The sequence below is a fragment of the Urocampus carinirostris genome, chromosome 7 (assembly GCF_059441175.1).
Source record: "Urocampus carinirostris isolate Australia breed hairy pipefish chromosome 7, RoL_Ucar_1.0, whole genome shotgun sequence".
Taxonomy (NCBI): Eukaryota; Metazoa; Chordata; class Actinopteri; order Syngnathiformes; family Syngnathidae; genus Urocampus; species Urocampus carinirostris.
The window spans coordinates 9,482,707-9,498,781 of record NC_142355.1 but is presented as its reverse complement, the minus strand read 5'-3'; the positions used below and the strand labels follow the sequence as shown (position 1 = coordinate 9,498,781).

At 40.4% G+C, this 16,075-nt stretch overlaps 1 protein-coding gene across 1 annotated transcript in view; it reads left to right on the top strand.

The window, feature by feature from the left end:
* The first annotated feature begins 4,064 nt into the window (after window positions 1–4,064).
* The window catches only part of LOC148362268 (laminin subunit beta-1-like), a 76,120-nt gene continuing 64,109 nt past the window's right edge, over window positions 4,065–16,075 (top strand). The window contains exons 1-2 of the mRNA XM_088339676.1: window positions 4,065–4,163; window positions 9,274–9,488. Of these exons, the coding sequence (XP_088195802.1) occupies window positions 4,133–4,163; window positions 9,274–9,488 (246 nt within the window). The 5' untranslated portion in view covers window positions 4,065–4,132. The remainder of the gene's footprint in view (window positions 4,164–9,273; window positions 9,489–16,075) is intronic.

Below are 16,075 nucleotides of genomic sequence, written 5' to 3'. Positions count from 1 at the left end.
CACAATCTTTTTACGTTTAAGCAACATGGGTTTAGGTCCGGATATTCTACTATGACTAGCTTGATAGCTCATTTGAATAATATTAAGGGTAGGTTTTTCGTTCGCAATATGGCTTGTCATGTTGTTTACTTGATAAAGTGTCACATGTCAAGCTTTTACAAAAACTGAAATGTTATGGTATTAGTGGAAAACTGCTTGAATGGATAACTGCATACTCGTCAAATCGTAAACAACGCGTAAAAATTGACGATGTTTTTTCAGCGTGGTCGGAAGTTTGTAGTGGGGTACCGCAGGGCTCAGTACTAGGACCATTATTATTCCTGTTTTTTTGTGAACGACCGACCCGAGGTCATTCAAAGTAGTGATATCTCAATTTTTGCCGATGATCTAAAAAAATAATAATTCGGTTTCATGAATATCAAAAATAAATGTAGGAAAAGATTGGTATGTTTTGGATATCCAAAAGCATATCTTTGGACCAGGGTGCACCAAACTACGGCCCGCGGGCCGTGTCAGGACCACCAACATATTTAATCAGGCCAGTGAGATGATACTGAGAGAAGCATAAAAAATATAAGCTGCTTCTACTCAAACAATGACCTGCAGGTTTTATTTCCACTGTACACATGCTGATTACTATTTCGCAAACAGAGATATTTGTGATAATGAACATTCAGATTTTATGTGATTTAAAATTGAAGTCTTTGTTCATGGCAATATGCAGGTTTGGGTAGAGTTACTTTAACTTGATTACTTTCAATTACTTTTGGATTACTCCAATACCAAATATGCTAATAAAAGACAAAAGAAACTAAATAGGAATAAAATGATGACTCACAACACGTGGTAAGCTTTCTCTCCTGGCTTTGATCTCTTTGATCTTCGGCAAAACTAACATAAAATGCGACAGAAACAAAATGAAAAGAAATCCAAACAGCTTTTTTTTATAGCTTGCCACTCCTTGCACATTTGCTCTCTGCACTATTGTACTTACAGTGTTATTGTTACAGTGTTAATGTTACTGTGTACCTGACTTGTTAACCTGACTGCCCATCTTGCACATTTGGTTAGCTACTCTTCTTGCACTATCGGCATTATGGTAAACTACTATACGAAGCCATAACACAATACAGCTTTATTTATATCTGTACACTGAAGGAAACTGTGGGAGTCAGATCCATCGACATTTCGTTCTGTATACACGTGTACTAGAATGACAATAAAGTAGATCTGAATCTGAATCTCTGAATCTGAATCTGAATCTATCCTCCTGATTCCATTAGATCGTAATGGAAAATTCCCTCCCCATTAAGTCAAGTCATGTTTATTTGTATAGGCCCTAATCAGAGGAGTCTCATGTGCGGTCCCTTCTCAAGGTTTCTTCTTTTCCTCATGTTGAGTTTTTTGAGTTTTCCCATGCCCTCATGTAAGTAACAGATCAGGGGATGGTGTAATAATAGTCTGTGGTTTACAATAGAGCAAAGAATATTATATAAGACCATTATTATTATGAATTCAAAGCCAGGAGAGAAAGCTTACCATGTGTTGTGAGTCATCATTTTATTCATATTTAGTTTCTTTTGTCTTTTATGTATGTAGTGTAAGCTACCAAAGTAAGATGGATGGTAAAGCATTAATACTGAATGACTAAAGTAACGTAAACCTTTTAAGATGAGATTCTTTTACTTAACTGGCCAGCCTGACGACAGAAAGTCTGAATCTGGCCTCAGAGCCAAACTGAATCTTGAAAGGGGGATGCCACATGTGCGGTCCCTTCTCAAGGTTTCTTCATTTTCCTCATGTTGAGGTTTTTGAGTTTTTCCTTGCCCTCATGTTGGTTCCAGATCAGTGAATGGTGTAATAATAGTCTGAAAAAAAAGTCTGTGAAGCCCTTTGAGACTCTTTGTGATTAAGGGCTATACAAATAAAAATGACTTGACTTGACATCCCTGCCATTGAGGAACATTTTTCAGACTAACAACTTTATTAACTGGTGATGTCTCTGTTTCTAAAAAAAATAAAACAAGTAGACCTCCACAGGTCACTACAAGTTGATAATCATGATAATTACCCACTACAAGCAAGACGGCGGGTACTGACAGAGTCTTGCCTTCAGATGTTCAGGTAGGGGGTCACATTCTCAAACATCCCCCACACAGACAGACACTCACTCCTCCTTTGTTCTCGCAGGTGAGATTACTGAGTTTTTACTGTGGGGAAGGGAGTCGAGCCATTGAGGAATGTGGGGGGTTCTCAACTCAGTTGTAAAACTAAACACCTCTAGCACAAAATAAAAACGTGATCCTGATGAGGTCAAAACTGTTGAACCACTCTTGGATACAAAATACATCGGCATTCTCAAATTTGAAACAAGATTCAGAACCATTATGGGGCAACGTGTTTAAGATTTGCGCGTAGTACAGGAGCGACACATTTATTTTGAAATCTTAACCGGATGCAGGATTATCTGGCCAGTGTAGGGTTACCTTTTTCAAAGCTTTGTGAGTAGTTTTGGGAATTCCGGCTTTTTTTAAAGGACGGGCCTTTTCGGCTCGTTCAATTGAAAAGAGCCAGCTCTTTTGGCTCCCAAACGGTTTTTCAATTCATTTGTTTTGTTTTGAATGGCATATCAATATACTAATACAGTACAACTATATGCAAAAAAGCAATACAAAGTATAGAGAGGGGCAGAGAGAGAGAAAGAGAAAGAGAGAGAAGAGAGAGAGAGAGAGAGAGAGAGAGAGAGAGAGAAAGAGAGAGGAGAGATTGGGGATAAATAGAGTTAAAGAGAGGGAAAAAGCGCTTTCATGAGAAAGCGAGTGAAAGAAAAGGGAGATAGAGAAAGACACAGAGAGAGAGAGAGAGAGAGAGAGAGAGAGAAGAGAGAGAGAGAGAGAGAGAGGAGAGGGGTGAGAGAGAGGGATAAAGGGACCTTGGGGATAAATAAAGAGAGTTAAAGAGAGGGAAATAGCGCCTTCATGAGAAAGAGGTTGAGAGAGAGGGAGAGAGAGAGAGAGAGAGAAAGATTGGGGATAAATAAAGAGAGTTAAAGAGAGGGATATAGCGCCTTCATGAGAAAGAGAGTGAAAGAAAAGGGAGATAGAGAAAGACAGAGAGAGATGGAGAGAGAGAGAGAGAGAGAGAGAGAGAGATTGGGAATAAATAAAAAAAGGTAAAGAGAGGGAAATAGCGCCTTCATGAGAAAGAGAGTGAAAGAAAAGGGAGATAGAGAAAGACAGAGAGAGAGAGAGAGAGAGAGAGAGAGAGAGAGAGAGAGAGAGAGAGAGAGAGAGAGAGAGGGAGAGAGAAAGAGAGATAGAGGGAGATTGGGGATAAATAAAGAGAGTTAAACAGGGAAATAGTGCCTTTATGAGAAAGACAGTGAAAGAAAAGGGAGTTAGAGAGAGAGAGAGAGAGAGAGAGAGAGAGAGAGAGAGAGAGAGAGAGAGAGAGAGAGAGAGAGAGAAAGGGAGATTGGGGATAAAAAAAAGAGAGGGAAATAGCGCCTTCATGAGAAAGAGAGTTAAAGAAAAGGGAGATAGAGAAAGACAGAGAGAGAGCGAAAGAAAGAGGGAGAGTTAAATAGGGGAAAATATCACCTTCTTAAGAGAGGGAGAGAAATAGTTGGATAGATATAGGAAAATAGAGATACTGATAAAGAGAGAGAGTGAAAGAGAGAAAAACGGGAAAGAGAGATAAATAGAGCGAAAGATAAAGAGAAAGAAGAAGAGGGAGAAAGAGAGACAACGAAAGAGAAAGAGAGAAAAAGAGAGTGAGAAGGAAACAGAGAGAAGAGAGAGTAATAAAGAGAGAAAAATAGACGTACAAAAGAAACAAGAGATAGAGAATAATAGATACATAGAAATAGAAATAGAATAGAAATCCAGAGAACGAGAAAGAGAGAGAGGTTAAATAAGGAAAGAAAAAAGGAAAGCAAATGAAAAGGCAAAGAGAGACAGAGAAAGAGAGAGGAGATAGAGAGCGTTTTGAAGAGAGCCGGTTTATTTCATTCACTTCTAAGAGCCAGCTTGTTGAGGCGTTCGTTTACGAACGACACACCACTAAGGGAATTCAGGTCTGAACCGACTTCGGAAGTTGGAAGTTCTGTTTTCTCATCACTGAGAAGACGAAGATGCTGAGTGTTGGACTTGCGCTGACTTTTGGTGAGAAAACCTTTCCATTTTCTTATAAAATTATGCACGAAACATACAGCACCATCGTTCAATGCGTGCCTGCTTTTACCGATGCACAAACTCATTAGGTACGTTTATAAATAATGAGATTGCCTCTTTTATTTTTAACGGTTTCTCACCTTGTTTTAGCATCGAAAAACAGAGTTGTGAAAGAATCATTTCAAACGATTTCTGACGAAAATATTTAAAACCATTTACATTGATCATCTTATCGCACTAATTCATTAATTTCGATTCATTCATTCATTTGAATTCAATGTATGTCTGTTAAAGGTTGTACACTGTAAATACACACAATTGAATCTGAATGATAATTCCATTTTTCTCCTTGCATTTTTTAGTTTATCAAAGGGACATTGTGTGTTATTTAGCGCCACCCAGTGTTAAATAAAACGAATTTCATCAGAGGAAAAACCTATTGATATAAAAATCTGAAAAAAAACTTAAAAACTATCACATAAACGTGTATTTTTTTAAAATACTGGTTATTTTCCATACAATGAGTCTCAATTAGAGGGAGATGACATAATTGTAAGTCATCTTGCTGCTACGGGTATCCCCAAAAACCCGCAAAAGCTGGGGCAGAAAATAAATGAAGAAAAAATGGTCACTTTGAGTCTCCCGAGTGCGTATTATTCCTTGTGCTTTTTAGTAATAATTTTTCAGTTGCACTACAAATTACAGTGACATCTAGAGGTAAAATAATACACACTGTCCCACAAGTCTTTATATGCTGCATTATTATCCATCCATCCATTATCTGGACCGCCTATCCTCAGTAGGGTTGCGGGAGTGCTGGAGCCCATCCCAGCTATCCCCGGACAGTGGGCAGGGAACACCCCGAACTGGTTGCCAGCCAGTCTCCGCTGCATTATTGTATTTTAGTTTATTAATATAATTTGTTTTACATTATTCATATTGTTTTTGTTTTGGTAACTTTTGCTGTTGTAAAATAAAATGTAAAAAAAAATAGATTTGAGAACAGTTTGAAGTTTTTAGGCGTTTTTCTTGTGGAAAACCAGAATATCACCCACACCGTATCTTATTATTGAACACAGTCTGCTAAAACAACAGAAAAGGCAGAGTCAGTGAACACATACTTTAAAGTTGGACTAAATTAAAGTTAAAACCTGTAATCAAAGCAAATTTCACCTAAAACATCATATTAAGTAATCCAGAGCAAAATACTCTAAACCTGAAATCCCGATTTTTCAAAAACAAAATCACACTCTCGACTTTATCACAATTGTTTTTTTAAATGTATTCCCGAATTCTGAAACATGGAAAATGTGCGGGAATACTCCATGTTTTAATTATAAAATTTATATATGTATCATCTAAATATTCTAATTATTTTCCGGGATAATGAATTTTGGAGAAAGTTCTTTCCACCTTCAGCCTTCTGAGCTGTGACTTCATGTGAGGAACATGGCCACCCTGGCAAAACAGTTAGCATAATGGTTTTCGTGTTAATAATTCAAATAGGACACGAGTGTTTTAAACGAAGTTTTCGTAATTTTTGTGGAGAAGTCAAGTAAAGTCATGTCAATTTATATTGTCCTTTGTCACTAGGAGTCTCAAAGGGCTTCAGAGGTTTTTACACGGACTATTTTTATTTACAGATAATTGCAGACCAAAGACTATTATGACATCATCCCCTGATCTAAAACCTACATGAGGGCAAATAATACACAGATATTGTCAACATAGAATATGGGTTATTCATATGCTATTGAAAAGAAGTGTGTTTTAAGATTAGATTTAAACATTTCCACTGAGGTTTCAAATCGAAACTCAGGGGGAAGAGCGTTCCACAGCACCGGGGCCCAAATGGAGAACGCTCTCGAACCTGTGGATCTCCTCTTTGCTCTTGGGATTATTAATAGACAAGCATTTTCAGAGCGAAGGCTCCGAACCAGAACATATTGGGAAATTAAATCTGGAGGATATGAGGGAACAAGTCCATGTGTGATTTTGTGTATTACCAACATAACCTTAAGCTTACAGGGAGCCAATGCAGGTTAGCTAAAATGCTTAAGAGTTGTGTCACAGGTGGATGTAGTAATGGAACAACAAATGTATGTGGTGGGGAAGGGGCTTGGACAGCAACAGCACTTTCTACACACAATTAATCATCTTCTAAAATTACAAATCTATGTATGGGTTGATGTTATCTGTTTTTCTCAAGTTTCAGGTCACAACAGTTTTAAACAAGCTTTTTTTGGTTGCATGCTCTTGACCGTTTGTTTGTGATGTCGTAGGCTACCATTACATTTTGTCACCATCTGAAAATGTTTTCAAGATGGTATGTTTCATGTATTGGTAAAATAAAAATAAGTACCGTATTTTCCGCACTATAAGGCGCACCTAAAAGCCTTTATTTTTTCAAAAGCTGACCATGCGCCTTATAATACAGTGCGCCTTATTTATGGATCAATATTAAGTCGCAAAGTCTTGCAACTAATGCAGCAGCCGCCGACTAGATTTCCCCCCGAACGCGGAGTAGTCCACGGTCTATGCTGGGATTTATTTATCCGCGTTTCATTGGCTAACCAATGTGTCAATCATCATTTGAATCGATCACTATTGGCTAAAGTTATTCGGAGGTAAAGGGGGCGGATCCTTTTTATCATTTACAGGCTCGCATAGGCTAAAGGGGCAAAACAAAGCCTGCAATTGGCCGAAAAAGATGAATGTGAATAGCATGTTTGGTTGACGGCATAGAGAAAACAGTATTTTACTATTCTGTACTGTATTTGTAAATATTTTACTCTCCTGGATTTACTACACTCATATAAGAAGACCATGGTTGCACATTATTATTGAACACAACGACTTCGGCGAGCTACTCCGGCTATATATTTTCCCTGTATCTTGTTTCAGACCGAAATCGATGTTTGTGTGATGAGCGTTGCAGATAATGGATGGAATTGAGTGTCTATTTTAAAATTAGACTCAATTCCAAGTGTTTATTGTCATATGCACAGTAAAGTTGCGAGCGAAAAAGAAAATAGAAACTAATCCCAAGACTTTAACCTTCCGAATTATATTTGGAACGATGCATTTAAGTGACATCGTATGGACACCGCATCCTTACGTGTCTACGATACGTATTTGCTTCTTTGCAAGCTTTCGGAATGTTAAGGGGGTAATAAGTTTGACTGAACTATCAGACTGTTTTGTCGACGTTCCCATTGTGGAGCCTTATAATCAGGTGCGTCTTATGTATGTCAAATATAGGACCAAAAACTATTTTTTCGGGGTGCGCCCTATAACCTGGTGCGCCTTATAGTGCGGAAAATATGGTAAATGATGCCCATAGGAATGTACACTGGTGTCTTTGGGTATGTTGACAGGCAGGCAACAATCTTATTAGAAACTGACTTGCCAGTATTCTAATTATGTAAAGCCTGACTTGACTGCAATGATTGGTTGAGTATTTTAATTTTTTGTTTATCCAAGATATTTTTTTTTTGCCGAAAAGCACTCTTGACTTGTAGTACAGAGGCGGATGATGTGCGTTATCTCTGGCTTCGAATGTGGTGTCCCAGCCCATCAAATACTCCCAACCCCCACACTGGACCATTATTACATAGCCTACGGGGTTAAGTGCTCCACTGATGATGCAATAAGCACCACTCTTTATAAAGCTTTTGCAGAATGCTCTCCCTGGACTTTTCAGCTCGTTTTTCAATAAAATCATCACAGAGATCCTGCTGGAGAGATTATCCCACCTGAGGCTCTCCTCCTCCTCTGTCGCAGGATTATGGACTCTCTCTCCAACCGTCCAGAGCCGCCATGTCTCTTCCATCCTAACTCGGTCCCCCTCAAAGATTTGTAATGAGCACTCTACTGTTTCCTCAGTACACCTCAGACTGTTCACCATCACACTAACACAATCGTTAAGTTCTCTCACAACACCACCTTGGTAGACCTTGTCCCTGATAGAGATGAGGCAGCATAAAGGAAGGAGGTGGAGATGCTGAGATCGTGGTGTTTGAAAAATAATTTAATACTTAACACCACAAAATCAAAGAAAGTTATACTTGACTTTTGGAGGACGAGCAAACACCATGCTCCATTAATCATCAGTGTGTAGAGAGAATCCACTCCTTTAAAATCCTGGTATTGCACAACTTCAACGGCCCTTTCCTGGTAGTTAAGAAGGCCTAGCAAAGACTCCGCTTCCTGAGAGTTCTCAGGAAGCACAACCTGGAATATAAGCTGCTGTTGTCCTACAAAGCCACAGTGGAGACATTATGGTATACTGTGTCACGGTACAGAGAGTAAATAACACCGAAAATCATTGGCTGTTCTATGTCCCGACTGTCTTCAAAGGACTAACTGTTAAGTTTATAGTTTAACAGAAGCTTCATAAAAGGAGAGAAGACAAAAATGTGTTTTTGAGCTTGCAAAAAGAATAAGAAAGGACTGTACCCTTGCACAATATCCAGCCTGTTCTAGTTTTATAATACCGATAACGTTGATTGAATGATTCACAGTACCTCATGCAATTGTGTGCATATGATCAAATTGCAATTGCATTATTACTTTTATGATTATTAATCATTATGTCAGCACATGAAGATATTGAAATATTTAAAGCTGTCTTAATACTTGACTTTGTCACGAAACGGACCGGGAAGCAGGAAGTGGGAACTCATGCGTAGACGATCTGTGACTTTAATTAGGAAAGAAAAGTTGTCGAACACACAAACAAACCAAAAACAAAACAAAACAGGTTCAAAGGCAATCAAAATTACAAACTAGGCATTACTCAGATCAAACAGGCATGAACAGGTCTTCAACAAGTTAAAGCAATGGTCTGGCAGTTCCAAAAGGAGTGCTTAAGTACTCCAAAAGCAATCAGTCCAATGCGTCTAAGCCGGTGTCAAGCGGCGGGGCCAGCTGGGCGCCATGACAACCGGGCAGGATATGACAGACTTGTAATTTAACACAATAATGAAAGTGGCTGAATATTGCTGCTGAGGCCCATAGTTACTGTTTGACTGCCACGCAATCCAATCAAATTCTTTCTTCTTTGCTTGAATGCTCAAACCTGGGTTTCGGGCTTCCTTAGGTCTACTGGTGTTCACCTTGACTCTAGAAATCAGGCCTGTGGTTGGCCAGAGCCAGAATGAAATCAACCTACCAGAGTTCAGTGATGTCTGCACTGAGGGCAGCTGTTACCCAGCAACAGGGGATCTTCTTATAGGTCGGGCACACCAGCTTTCGTCAACTTCCACCTGTGGATTGAATCGTCCCGAACCCTTCTGCATCGTCAGTCATTTGCAGGTACGTAATGCGAAAACAGAGGTGGGTTTGGGGTGAGGGCGGAAAAATGACAAAGTACAATGTTCCTGCGGGACTCAGTTAGCCAGCCAATCGTCAATTGAGTAGCCAAGGGGGCCATACTAAAATAGCACACTATTCTTCTTCTTAAGGGGCCGGTCACACAGACACTTGCGGCTGAATGACGGCCAGAAATTTCTGCCTTTGAGGCGGACACTATTGGACGTATTGAGCTCGCCATTGAAACGTTAAAAAGCTGCGCTTAACTCGAGTTCGGGAATTCGCGCGCGGGTGGGAACGTGAATCGCTTTTGCCCTGCTCAATTCTTCAGAGCGCGGGTACACAGCCTTTAACGTGCGCAGTAAGTCTTAAACACGGCCAGATTTATCTAGTCGTGGGGCAGATGCAGCTGGGACGCTGTCGGTCATTTTGAGCCCGCAATACAGACGAGATAGAGCTGTGCTTTACTCGCGGTCGCAAATTTTCACGTGGTTGGGCGCGTTCAAAACTTTTGAGCAGCTCAAAAGTTTGAGCACGTGTTTAAAACGCGTGCCGCACACGTGGTCAACACGAGTTAATGACGCAGAAATGAAGTGCTATGGTCGCGGCCAGGGCGCAGTTACACTTGGGTAGGACGGGAAATTTCAGCGGGTAATCGTGGGTGGAGCATGGTAAAAGCATGTTCTGTGCCTGTATCACGATGTTATTACGTGAAATTAGCGTATTACGCATGTGACAGTCAAACGCCTTTCTCTGCGTATAAACAGCGCAAATGCCGAGCGTGCTCGTGACGTCAAAGGGGTGAACATGGATCCCCGTCAGCGTAGTTTCTCTTCATTTCGAATAAATCATTCGGTGCATCCGAAATGGTCGCAGCAAGGCTTTAAAGCTAGTACCTCAATTTGGCCTTTTGGCTGAGATTAAGAATACCAACTATTAAGCCTTAATACACATTATGATCGATAATAGATAATGAGTAAAGCAGATAGACTAAAAATCCTTAAGCCCCACCCCCCTCTCCGTCAACGTAACAACTTCGTCTTAATCCATCTTTATATCTTGACTTTTCTTTTCACGATGATAAAATAAAAATTACGCCATAGCTTGAACTCTTGTTCCTCACGAGACTGTGATTTGTTCTATTATGTTATTCTACAGCCTGGTTCCAAGATTAGCGTTCCCCTGCTACTTCAACCATGTTTACATCGTCCTATCTCACATTTAAGTAAGGAATGTAATGGCGAATATACAATCAAAACCTCCTCATTTTGCATTTGTTGGAAATGTAATACAGATTAAACCGTCCCGTCATTGTTGTGGTTGTGAACGTAATTTGACGGTAGATCCTCCCCCCCTCGCGTGAACGCGCATTCTCCTGCGCTCCCAACGAAAGCGAACATATTCTATATAAAACGCCTATTAAAACTATAAAGCAAGCTAATTATAATAATTGGGAGAACCTAGTCTATATAACGCGTTTATTTAAACAAAAAATTGCGATCTTATTTTACAAAATGCGTTTGTTAACACGGAAGAAAAAGTCACGTGAGGATGTGGGGCGGTTTGGTTGTTGCGTAAGAGTCGGGTTAGGGCACATCACCGGCTCGGCAGTTTTCATACACGTGGTCTAAACACGGAAATGACGCTCAAATGACGCGATGAGAGGGAGCGGAACAGTCGCCGGCGTCTTTTTTCCGGCCACACCACAGGTCAAAAGCGGGTTGGCCATTTTTGCGCATTTTCCATTGCGGGCAAACACGGGCAAAAAAAAATCCCAAAATTTTAGCCGTCATTCAGCCGCAAATTTCTGTGTGACCGGGCCCTAAGGATGTGGGGTCCATTAAATAAAATTGGTTTAAAACGAACTGTAGGTCTGTTCACCCTGATATTTGTGAATCTCTTGAGATGTGCATTTCAGAATGTAACTGTAACTTAAATGGTTCACTGATCCCTTAAACGACGGGGTCCTCAGAGCATCTCTGAGGACTCAACTCTCGGCAGCTCTCTTCACATTTGAGGGTTCCTGACCTTCATTTTGGTCGTGGAAAAGTTGGCACTTGTCCATTACTTGAACTTTATGTCAGTAAAATGGGGGCTTGGTAAGTTGTCATAGGAACCAATTGGTATGTAAATCAATTAAGATGCTAGTGGCTAATTCTGCTGCTTAACAAAAAAGACTGGCAAGTCTGTATCTTCATAACTTGCCTGCCATTCATGATTTGGTTGTTAGGGACTTACAGATCAGATCTCAATTGCAAATTTGTGTTGTAATTTAAAGTTAGATGAAAATACTTTGGCACGTCCGCTTAACATTTTGGAGGTCCGAGGTTTAATTGCAGCTTCCAGCGTCCATATGTAGAGCTTGCATGTGCTCCCTGAGCCTGCGTGTTTTTTTCCCCGGGCCTTACGGTTTCCTTCCACATACCAAAAACATGCATTGCAGGTCAATTAACATTTCATGATTGTCTATTCGGGGATATTTGTAATAATCAATATGCGTAACTAACGTGCCTGTGACTGTCCTGGCTCAGTACAATTTAGCCCGTGCGACAAAAGTTGCAGCGACGCTTACTCATTTAGAATTGAAAGGTCTCAGACGCAATTGTCAGGTGAATGGTTCTAAGTCGCCTTCATATCCCGCACCATGACAAGTGCCGAGTGCAGGTAGAAACAGGCACTGGCACCAACCTGGGTGTTTTACTGCTTCCAATGTCACCTGATAGGAACGGACTTTTTTCATACAGACTGACCACACTTACCTTATTTCCCTGCAGGGCAGTATGTCCCTTGACGACTTGCCCCATAGAATCTCGACTAAAACTGAAATTGCCTAGCTTCACATACCAGATTGAGAATGTGCTTAAGAAGAACCTGATCTTAGCAGACACACTATACAGGGCTCCAATCCGAGAGTCACTAATGCCGGTAAAAAGACAACTGGAGAAGGATGTTGGCGCCTTTGTCAACCAGGTAGTGGAGCTTGTAAATGCATTAGAGCGGAGTTTGGCTCAGATCAGAGCTGCACAGGACACAAAAAGCGAAGATCTCGCTAAAATAAGGATCTACCATCAAAGCTTAAGCTGAACAGTCAGTCCTTTCTCTTTGCAAGTGGAGATGCTGAACAAAGTTCATGAAGGTCATCAGGGCATCACAAAGTGGGTCACTAGAGAACAACAATCCATATGGTGGCCACATCAGTCAAATCAGATAAAGCTAAAAACCGGACATTGTGTTATCTGTGCCAAGAATACACATAACTTCTCAAAATGGTTGATGATGCCACAGTTGCTGGCTAAGCAATCGCAACGTTTAGGAGGAACCCTACAGGGTTTCAGAGAGAAAAATGTGCAAATGAAGAACAAGCAAGCATTCAGTTTCAATAAAAGGCACTGCAATCAGCTGAGAAAGAAGCTTGGAACACAGAGCCACCTTGGGTCATAACAGGCTCGCCCAGACACCAGGGTCCTATAACACCAAGGTGGCCTCAGCATGTCTTCAGAGAAATCTCTCCCAGATCTCGATTGTTCATGAGGCTTCTACGGTGACTAGGTCAGGGTGCATGATTGGAAGACCAGTGAAAAAGGACTTATAAAGAAATCAGGTGCTGATGGTTGTTGGTTACTCAATCAAAAGGGAGAGGTATGGGAATAAAGGTCGGAACCGATATGCTGAACTAATCTGCCTGTGTTGGGAGCTGCTCGGGGTGATTAAGGGGAATACCCATCCCCAAAAAGCCTGAATATTTTAAGATGCAGAAGATTTTGGATGTGTGATTAAAGAAGCCGGAAAGGCACACTAGTCTTGCGAGCCTTAGTCCTACAGACATTGTATAGATCATTGTTACAGTCCCTTGGAATGAATGTGTGGATGGTTGTCTGTGTTTGTGTGCCAAGCGATTTAGTTGCAACCAGGCCAGGGAGTCCCCATGCCCAGTGCACTAAATAAGCTGGGATTGTCTTCCGGCACCCCTGCAACACTCCTAAGGTTAAGCTGAACGAGAAGCTGAATGAATGAAAAGAAAATACTTAATATATTGTAATGATATTCTCTTTATATGTTACATTAAGTTAAATAAAGCAATCACCCAAACTTAGTTATTTTATATTCAATACTTCATATTAAATAGATTTACTTAAGTCGTCCTGATTTGGCCAAAAATTGACGAATAATAGACGTTGTTTTTTGGTTTAAATCTAGACGAGATACCTAACAGTCTGTAAGACACCTATGACTCCGAGACAGAACTTCGGTAGTGCAACACAGAATCCTCAATCACACAGCAGTTTAGCTAGCTTGAGAACGGGCAGGAGAAAGTTGGCTGATATGAACAAAGCCTTTTGTTGCTCCAGTTAAATTTTTGCTGGTTGATTTTACTATTGCAGCACTGCAGCGCAGTGGTTAGCGCGTGTGCGACACGGTTCTGAGGTCGTGAGATCAAACCTCCTGTGTGGAGTTTGCATGTTCTCCCTGTGATTTTGTGGGTTTCCTTCCGGCACTGCGGTTTCCTCCCACATTCCAAAAACATGCATGTCAGGTTAATTGGCCGGGCCAAATTTTCCCTAGGTGTGAATGAGCGAGCGAATTGTCTGTCCCCGTGTGCCCTGCGATTGGCTGGCAACCAGTTCAGGGTGTCCCCTGCCCACTGCCCGAAGATGGCTGGGATGGGCTCCTGCACACCCGCGACCCTACTGAGGATAAACGGTGCAGATAATGGATGGATTTTACCATTATTGAAACAGCTTTTTTAAAACAGATTTTAAAATAACACACAAACGAGTTAGATTACTTCATAGAACTAATACGTGAGTTACAGTATGTTTAACAGCAATAAAGGCAATAATTTATGAATAAAATTGACAAAGGGTCTGATGCTCTTGGTTAAAAGCTTTTTTTACAGCCCCACTCAAATGAAATTACCTTTGATTATATAACAAAAAACTTACCTGTATATTCAAACAGAATAAGAGACATTTTGAAACTCATACAGTACGAAACCCATATACAACATACAGCAATCTTGTGTTACTCTTCCTGGATTTGCTTTGTCCGAAGGGCCACTTTTGACCAAAAGAATGGAATGTTTGCAAGAAAATAAACTCCCTGTTGTGTATTACTTGGTGTGGGGCGCCTTAGAGGGGGGGCTATAGTCTGCTGCACATCCTGTGTTGACCAAAACCTCCTTTGCCAATACAAAAAGACATGCACGCACACACCAGGACCCCATATGGTGGTGCTGATATAACAGGAGACAGATGTTTTCCCAGCTGCTTTAGAACACGATGCGGCGCAGATTCCTCACTGAGACTAAACCATTGCTCTTTGAAAGAGCACGGGCATTTGAATAGAGAATTCCCAAATTTTGTCACTTGAGATTCAAATATCATTTTTCCCCTAGTTTTTTTCTCACAAAATTGGGCCATACCCTCGCATTTAGGTAGAATAGAATATAATAGAATATACCTTTATCGTCATTGTTACAAAATGAGTTAACATATTGTGACAACGAAATTGGGCATGTCCCTCCAGGTTCAAACATTCACAGTGAGGTAAAGAAACCAAGACGATAAGGAACAAAGAAGATAAGGTTATATAACAAGGAGGATAAGGTTATAGTTATAATTTATACAATATTTACACAAAGAAATGACGACATGTAGGATGTTACATACAGTTGGTATCGTAAGGGTTTGTGCGATATGCATTTGGTGCAAAAATTGTCAACATAGTGCAAAAAAATAGTCAACGTATTGACTCTTTTTTGATTTAAGTCGAAGCACAAGTGCAGATGCAAAAATGAGTAAACGTGTCCGTGGAAAATAAAAGTGATATTAAGCATTTTGCACCAATGCATATGCTGACTATTTTTGCACTATGATGACTTTGCACCAAATGCAATATTGCACAACCGTTACGATACCAACGTTATCACGACAACCCTGTATGTAACATCCCACATGCCGACATTTCTTGTGTAAATACCATGTAAATTATAACTATAGCCTTATCCCCCTTGTCTTATAACATTATCTTCTCTGTTCCTTTATCTTCTTGCTCATACCTCACTATGAATGTGTAAAACTGGAGTGTCATGCCCAATTTCGTTGTCACAATATGTTAGCCCATTTGTAGCAATGACAATAAAGGTATATTCTATTCTATTCTATTCTATTCTATTAGAAGAATTACAAAAGGTCTGTTTGTTTTGTTATTAATAGTGTCATGCGAGTCATACCTAATTGGTAAAATGGCGGCGCCCTCTGTTGGCTGCGGCTGCATCGGCTCGCTACAACGGGTCAGGTGTATCGACATTTCGTTCTGTGTACATTGTTACAAAGAATGACAATACAAAGGAAATTATTATTTATTATTATTATTATGCGTCGTTTGAGCTGTCCTTAACACATTGAAAGTAGAATATTTTCTCAATTGAATTAGTTAACGATGCCCAATTGAGTTCAAAGAGCCTTTAGAATTTGTATCCCCTACCAAGCCGGTTATCTTACTTTCAGCACCGCTATTCTCAACACATTCGGAAGCAGGAAAGGGGAAAAGGTTGGAGGAAGATTGGAGAAGTATTATTTGCTTGTCCC